This window comes from Carlito syrichta, unplaced genomic scaffold, assembly GCF_000164805.1.
Source record: "Carlito syrichta isolate Samal-C Ts95f unplaced genomic scaffold, Tarsius_syrichta-2.0.1 Scaffold289015, whole genome shotgun sequence".
NCBI classification, from domain to species: Eukaryota; Metazoa; Chordata; class Mammalia; order Primates; family Tarsiidae; genus Carlito; species Carlito syrichta.
Window position 1 is genome coordinate 359,369 of NW_007233111.1, and position 9,007 is coordinate 368,375.

A 9,007-nucleotide genomic window follows, 5' to 3' on the forward strand; every position below is an offset into this window, starting at 1 on the left:
CAATATAAACATTTCTCTTAGGACATTCTGTGCTTATGACTTTTTAGATTATAATGAAGACATTAACTTTTTTCTATTTTTTAGGAATCAAATGGAACTAAAGGTTGTAAGCTAGAGGGAGGGATAAAATGATTATACTCTGTATATATTAGTTGATGCCCAACTGACAAAAATATCAGTCAAAAGCTAGTTGACAGACTATTGATATATAGACATCTCTGCTCAACTCGTTTTATTTAGCTTTTTAAAAGGAGTTTATATTTCATCAAAATGGTTTGCTTTAGGTCTTGTTTTACAGAAATAAAACATATATATCCTAAAACTACCTTTAGCACACTACACCACAAATCTGATATGCTAACCATACTAATGAATTTGGTTGGTCAGAGGGTATTAGCCAAAATATATTCACAGAACAAATACACTTCTGGTATATAATTTTTTTGAAAAAAATTGTACCTTAAAAATAAATTTTATTGATAAGATGCATCCATTTTAAATGTGTAGTTTAATTAGTTTTGACAAATGTTTACAGTTCTGTAAACATGATCAAGTTATAAAACATTTCTGTCAACCCAAAAAGTTTCCTTGTGTCCCTTAGCTGCCTGCGTCACTCACTTCAGACCTAGACAGCCACTGAGTTCCTTTATGTTATTACAGATTAGCTTGCATTTTCTAGGATTTCATATAAATAGAATCATAACGTACATATTCATTTGTGTCTGAATTCTTTTGCTCAGCATAACGTTTTTGAGAATAATCCTATTGTGTGTATCAGTAATTTTTTTCTTTTTTCTTTAATTGCTGAATTGGGCCGGGCTCGGTGGCTCAGCCTGTACTCCCAGCACCTTGGGAGGTCGAGGCGAGTGGATTGTCTGAGACCCGCCGGGGCAACTTGGCGAGACCGCCTCTCTACAATAAATCAAAAACTAGCGGGCCTGGTAGCGCATGCCTGTAGTTCCGGCAACTTGGAAGGCTGAGGTGGAAGGATCGCTGGAGACCAGCAGGTCGAGGCTGCGGTCACCGGGAGCGGCCACTGCACGCCAGTCTGGGTGACAGAGTGAGACTCCAACTCAAAAAAAAAAAAAATGCTGAATTGATTTACATCATATGGCTATACCACAGTTTGTATGGAAACCTTGCTGTTTCTAGTTTTTGGCTATTATGAATAAAACTACCAAGAACATTTGTATACAAATCTTTGTGAGTATACCTTTTCATTCTCCTTTTAAACACCTAAGAGTGGAATTGCTGAGTTGTGGTATGTTTAACTTGATAGGAAACTCACCAGCAATGTATGGAAACACCAGTTGTTCCATATTCTCTCCAACATTTAGTTTTGTCAGTCTTTAATTTTAACCATTGCAGTGTGTGTGTAGTATCTCATTGGGGTTTTAATTTGCATTTCCCTGATGACTAATAACGTCTTTTCATGTACTTATTGGCCATTATAGATCACCTTTTGTGAAGTGTCTGTTCACATATTTTGTTCATTTTTAAATTGAGTTGCTTTCTTTTTATGGAGTTGTAAGAATTATTGACATATTCTGGTTATAAGTCCTTTTTGAGATCTTAGAATTGAGAATATTTTTTCCCAGTCTAACAATTGCTTTTTCCTTCTTAATGGTGTCCTTTGAAGAGCAGCAGTTATTGATTTTGAAGAAATTTGATTTATCTTTTTTTAAAATTTGTTTCAGCTTTGGCAATTTGTATCATTCAGTAGTGTTTCCATTTCATCTAAATTGTTGTTTACTGCTTTTTATAATGTTCTTTTATTATCCTTTTAATGTCTGTAAGATTTGTAGTAATATCTTTCATACAGTACAGTAACTTATGTCCTTTCTGTCACTCTCTTTTTCTCTGTCTCCATTCCGTCTAGCTACAGGTTTATCAATTTCATTAATCTTTTAAAGAGCCAGACTTTATTTACTTCCATTAATCTTATTGTTTTATATTTTATTAATTTCTGCTTTTATATCTATTTTGTTTCTTCTAGTTACATTGGGTTTAATTTGCTTGTCTTTTACCAGGGTCTTAAAATAGAAGCTTAGATCTTTGATTTTAAAACTTTCTTCTATTTTAATAAAAACACTTAAAGCAATAAATTTTTCTCTAAAGACTGCTTTAGGTGACCTTTACAAATTTTGATATACTCTGTTTTTATTGTTATGAAGTTAAAAAATGTTTTCTAATTTTCCATGTGATTTCTTCTTTGAATTTCGTGTTATTTGGAACCTTGTTAATTTCCAAACATCTAACAATCTTTTTTCCTCTTTCCTCCTTCAACTCTTCCTCCTCCTTTTTCTCCTCCTTCTCCTCCTTCTTCTTCTTTTGTTACTAATTTCTGGTTTCCCTGTGGTTAGATAAATATTCTGCATACTTTTAGAACTTTTGAATTTACTGAGACTTGTTTTGTTGCCCAGCATGTGATCTGTCTTGGTGAACATCCCATATATAATAGAAAAGAATGCATTCTGCTAGTGTTCTATAATTATCAACATGTCAAGTTTATTTTGTTGTATTGGCCAAGTCTTCTATACATTTATTGACTTTTTGGTCTATTTATTCTATAAGACATTGGGAGAGGAGTCTTAAAATTGCAAATTATTTGTGAATTTCTATTGTGAATTTTTTTATCTGTCCTTTCAGTTCTGTCAATTTTTGCTTCATATAATTTAAAATTCTATAGCTGAGAGCACATGCATTTAAATTACTATGTTTATCTATTTTATCTTTGGAAAAAGTCCTTGTCTTTAAGTCTATGCTGTTTGAAGTTAACATTGCTACGTTCTCATGATTAGGGTTTGCATAAACGTCTTTTTATCTTTGATTAGTGTCTATATATATTATGTTTTCTTTAGACAATATATGTTTGAACTTTGCTTTTAAAAATACTATCTGTTCATTCTCCATTGCAATGAGCATATCTAGATAATTTACATTTCATGTATATTTGATATGGCTAGGTTTCAATCTACTATCTTGCTATTTGTTTTCTACATTTCCCTTTTCTCTTATTTCCTGCTATTTTTTGGAATTTTGCTTATTATTCTTCCATTTTGTCTTCCCATTGGCTTATTAACTATAGCTATAGGATTTATAATGGGCATTTTAAATTTATCTACATCTAACTTAAGTAGCATAATACCACTTCACATACAGAGGGTGCCAAAAAATGTGCACACATTTTAAGAAAGGAAAAAAACTGTATTAAAATTTTAATACACAATGTATATTGGCAACAGAAGATGGAGACAATTCACATTTCACTTCTGCAATTACAAGAGGTTACCATCAGCTTCCGACATTTCTGATTATGGTGTACACCTGGACTTGTTGCTGTGTTGGGCCTCCCGGATCTTCCCTTGTACCGTGTGTTTCAAACTTATCAAGAATATGTATAATCGTTAGCAGTGTTGGAGGTTATGTAGCATACTCACACCTCCGTTGTCATTGTACTTCCACAATGTTCTCGAATTTCAAATACCTCTTCAAAATAGTCTTCTACTCCTTGAACCACAACTGTGCTTTTGCCATTTTCTTTGACTATCCTGCCTGTCTCATGGTGACATTAGCATTCATTTGAATAACGCCATCTTTTGAGCGAATGTCATACTACACATTGCTACCATAATTCAATTCAACTTCAAAAAATAATACATAGATAACATCTCTTAAAATGTGTATATGTTTTTTGGCACCTCCAGTATGATGTAGGAATTGTACAACAAAATGCTTCTATTTCCTCCTTCATTTTTTTGATGCTATCAGTATTAAACTTTCAACTTATACATATGCTATAAAACCTGCACATTTATTAACATCATTTTTGCCTCAGTCAATTATTTTTAAAGACATTTTAAAAAATATTCAAATATTTGCCATTTCCGATTCTTAATTCCTTTGTACTGATTTTAAGCTAGGATAATTTGCCTTTCGCTCAAAGAACTTTATTATTTCTTATAGTCTTCTTATGATGACTTAGGTCAGGTTTATGTTTATCATTTTTGAAGAATAGTTTAATTAGATATAGATTCTATGCTGAAAGATTTTGTTTCAGCAGGGTTCGGTGGCTCAGCCTGTAATCCCGCGCCTTTGGGAGGCTGAGGTGAGTGAATTGCCTGAGCCCGCGGCTTCGAGACCCGCCTGGACAGCGAGACCTCATCTCTACAATAAATCAAAAAATCAGCCAGGCGTGATTACATGCCTGTAATTCCAGCTACTCGGAAGGATCACCAGAGCCCAGCAGGTGAGGCTGTGGTGGCCGGGAGTGACTACTGCACTCCAGTCTGGGCGACCGAGTGAGACTCCAACTCAAAAAAAAGAAAGATTTTGTTTCAGCAATCTAAGGATTTTGTACCATTGTCCTCTGGCTTTCTCTATTTCTAATAAGAAATCTTCTATCAATTCTATGTTTTTCCTTTATATAGTGTGTGTCTTTTTTTCCCTACTGGCATTAAAAGCATCCTCTTCATCTCTAGTTTTCAGTAATTTGATTATGATGTGCCTTAGAGTGTTTCGTTCATGTTTAACCTGTTTGAGACTCACTATAATTCTTGAACTTGTGGTTTATAATTTTCATTAATTTTAGGAAAACTTCAGCCATTATTTTTTGGATTTATTTTTCTGCTCGCCTCCATTTTTGGGACTCCACATATACATATTTCTTCAAGTGCTTGGTATTGTATCTTGTTCCATCATCTCTGTCAATTCTGGTTTCATTTTATTTGATTTATCTCCTGCTTATGAGTCACATTATCCTGTGTCTTGCCATATATTTTAATTTTTAAGTAGATGCTGGGCATTATAAAATTATCATTGTTAAATTCTGAATATTCTTTTGTCCTTAAAAAATATATTAGATGCTGTTCTTGTAGGCCATTAAACCACGTGGAGATCAGCTTGTATCTTTTGAGGCTTGCATTTTAAACCTTGTTAGGGCCAGATTAGTCCTAGTACTATGGCACTATTTTTCTGAGATTTCTACTGAGTATCCTGGATATTCAATAAGGACTTTCCACCCTGCTGGTTGAAATATCTCCAATAACTCTGTGAGTTCTGGAAACTGTTCAGCTTACAGAATTTCTTGTGTTTCTTTATCACATTTGAGGGGTTTCACCCCATGCATCTGAGATTTAGTATTTATCCGTAGACCCAAAAGGATACCTATATAGGTTCCTGAAGCTTTTCTTTGCCGTAGCTGCCTCTGCTCTGGTTGTCTGTCTTGCAAACTGCAGCACCTTAACCTCCATGACCGCTGATCTTGTTTTCTTAACTCAGTAAAACTGCTGTTATCTGCTTAGGTTATTTCTCCTTTGACTGCTCACTGTTATTCAGAAAGTGACTCAGGGCAGAAGCCAAGGATAACATGTAGCTCATCTCATTTGCTTTTCTTCTTTCAGGATTAAATGTCCCTTCTTATTTCTTATTTTCCAGTGTCTAGAAACCACTGCCTTATCTGTTTTGTTCAGTTTTCTCTCTCTCTCTCTGCGTGTGTGTGTGTGTTTAATGGAAGAAGGGAAGGTTTTAATAACTACATAATGGCTGGAAGCAGAACTCCAGTAACTTTTTTTTACATGCATAAGAAATTCTCCCTCAATGTTTGTCAAGCAAGGCAGAGATGAAATGCATTTACTTTTATTTTACTGGTTTGTATATTTTTAAAATTAAATATATACATATATATTCTATTTATAATATTTGGATTAAAATTGTTATATATTAGAAAATAGGTATAGATGTATGAGCATAACTTATATTTACAGTTATTTAATAATTGCATAGCTATTGCTTTAGTTTTCTGTTTGGATTATGCACACTTTTAAAATGAGTGTAAACTTATCACTGTTCTCTGTATATATTCAGCTGTACGAAAACTGTCTTTGCAAGTAGAAACTTTTAAAAATGTATATATAAGCACCTGAATTATCTGCATTTAGTTAGATGATGCTTTTTAATGTTTTATGCTTAGTTTTCTTGAGTTATATTTTTATAAGGTTGATGGTTAATTGTCTTGTTTTCTACGACTTGGCTTCAAATTTTTCATTTAGAACAAAGATTAGATTTAAAGATGCTCAGGGATGGTGAGTTCAACCTGATAACTATTATGGTTGTAATTAGCACATATATACTATTTTATATTATATTTTTGGTTATTTTATTGCATTTCTAAGTTGAAATAAGACCACTCATAGGTCTGAGGAGTATGTACTTGTGAAAAAATATAGCAAATCAAATCATTTTCTAATATAATTAGATCTAAATATCATGTGCATATACCTCATATACAGCACATGGCTAAGCAAATTTCAGGAGTTATTCTTTTTATTGCTAAGTTTTAAGTCTTAATTTTACTCTTCCCCTTTATTTGTGGCATAATGGGTCATGATACAGTTCTCCAGAAATACCTATAATCTTTTTCCTGTGTGACATTAAGCTTTGTATAATCCCAATTTGATTAAGGTTTATAGAGCCAAGTCTTATTCAAATAATGATATGTGGAATGTGGGTATACTTTACTATATCCAATTTGACTACAATTTTTTTTTTCTTAAAAGATTAAGTTCACCTTTAGGAAACATGTATTCTTAATGAATCAGTCTAGTGCTATATTTAAAAAAGGAAGGAAGGAAGGAAAGAAGGAAGGAAGGAAGAAAGGAAGGAAGGAAGGAAGCTATCAATAATTCCTATATTTAGGGATTAGAGATTAGGTGCAGAACAAGTAAAGAATTGAGATTTCCTCAATTTAAAATAACACATGATAAATAGTACTGTGTACTTACTTCATTTAATCTTCATAAGAGGTATGAATTACTAAGTGTTGAACTGGCTAAGCTTCAGTGCATTTTAAAATCTCTTTTTTAACAATTCTAGGTTTCAAAATACTGGTTCTGTTTTCTTAATGAGGTGTATATCAGTGTTTTGTTAAAAATGATTTATTTCTTTTCCTTGGTTGCTGCCTATGCCACTAAAGTGGATAACCACTATAAAGTATTTACTAGTAGTTGTAATTACAAAAGGGTGGGGGTCTGTGGTTACTCTGAGAGATTCAGCCTCTTAGGAATACATATTTCTATTTTTCTAGTAGATTCCACTTCCATTTATTTTTGGGCACATTGCTGCTTGGATTGAATTTGTAGAATGTTATAACAGTTATGTAAATATAATGTTATTTGCTGTTGAAAATGTTAGTAAAATTAAAACACTAAAACACACACACAAACACATATATATATAGTAGATTTTATATAGACAATAAACTGGGTGAATCTATTTAAGTTTTATAAGTAGGGCTTATAAAGCACATTTCATTAGTCAATATGTTGACATTCAAAACTCAACTACCAAAATCTCTTTTTAACTTTCTATTCAATCTAAGGATAATATTCTTTTTGAAGCTTTAAAGATTCATCATGCCTTTGCCAACTGCTACCTGGTATCAGCAAGGTTATCTTTAGTGGTTCCACAGTGTGATCTTTTCAAAATATTAACATGAAAACATTCTTTAACTCCAGATTTTTAAAAACACTTCAAAAATATAGGCTATAAATGATGCTAATGACATTAATCCATTACAGGGTAAAAGGCAATCACTTAGGTCTTAGCATAATGTCACAGGAAAATAAATTTTTAGTCAGTGACAGGGGAAAATACATGTATATTATATATAAAAGCATGTATGTGTCCAGTGCGTATATATACATATGTATACATACATATGAAAGATTAGTTTACACTGTAATTGTAGTGGTGATATACATATATTTCTATATATAATTATCTATCTACCCTTCTTTCTATCTACATCTATAGTATATAGTATAACCTAATATTTCCTATTCTAATCAAGTCTCAGCTTAAAATAAAAAATAACCATTGGTAATAAATTATAGATACCCTTTTTATAGCAGTAAAAGTGAACTGCTAGTTTCAATTCCTGAATCCCAAGTCCCATTTACTCAAATTTTATACCCAGTTGCCTAAGGTTTGAAAAGATTTTTTGGTGTTTCAATTTCACAGAGAGACTCAGATCTGATAGAATATAGTACCCACATATGTAATCATATTATCTCCACCATTTGCTGTAATTTTTTTCTTTGCCTTTCTCTAAATGTTTTAGAGATGTTAATTTTGTGGTATTATTTTATACTAATAGATAAGAGAAGAGAAATCTACTTACAGCCAATCAACATGACACAAATTGAAAAGATTTTCTCCGAATTGGTGTTAGGAGACACATTCCCAAATCCTACACTGGTTAAACTGCTGAAGGTGAAATAAAGTGCTGTGACGTATTTGTCTTTAATGGATGGTCCAGAACTTGAGTCACTGTCATTGTAACGTTTCCCAATTTGTTGTCCTAAGGAGTCCAACCATCCGATTTTGTCAGTCAGATAAGGCCTTTCTACATTCCCAATCGCATACCAAATGCAAGCCAGCCAGTGGGCAATAAGAGCAAATATGCACATTAAGAGCATTAGAACAGCAGCGCCATATTCTGAGTATCGATCCAATTTCCTGGCAACTCGCACAAGACGAAGAAGTCGGGCAGTCTTCAAAAGACCAATTAATGTTGTTGTCTGTAGAAATAAATGTGTATGGTCAGAAACAGTAAACAATTCAAAGTAGGTTCATGTGATGTAAAGTAGGCAAAAATGGGTTAAGACAACAATACATGGTAGCACTGTGAATAACTGGATATTTGAATTAAGCATTAAGGTTAGTTAAAAAAAAAATATATATTTACTTTGAAAAATACTTTGAAAGTGCATAGCACATTGATTCAGTATCATGGCATGCAAGAGCCATGGGAAAGAAAATTTGCCTCATTTATTCTCTAAGTGCTTTGTCCGTAATATGCCTTCAGTCATTCATTCATTCATTCAACAAACGTTCCAACATGTTACTCTGTGCCTACCAAGGCCACACACTGGGATTATAGGGTTGAACAGACACAGTCACTTTTCTTTCTTTCTTCTTTTTTTTTTTTTTTTGAGTTGCAGTCTCA

General features: G+C 32.9%; 1 protein-coding gene across 1 annotated transcript in view; it reads right to left on the minus strand.

Moving 5' to 3' along the window:
• Positions 1–9,007, minus strand: part of KCNH7 (potassium voltage-gated channel subfamily H member 7) — a 138,676-nt gene that overhangs the window by 54,371 nt on the left and 75,298 nt on the right. The window contains exon 5 of the mRNA XM_008054082.1: positions 8,180–8,579. Within this exon, the coding sequence (XP_008052273.1) occupies positions 8,180–8,579 (400 nt within the window). The remainder of the gene's footprint in view (positions 1–8,179; positions 8,580–9,007) is intronic.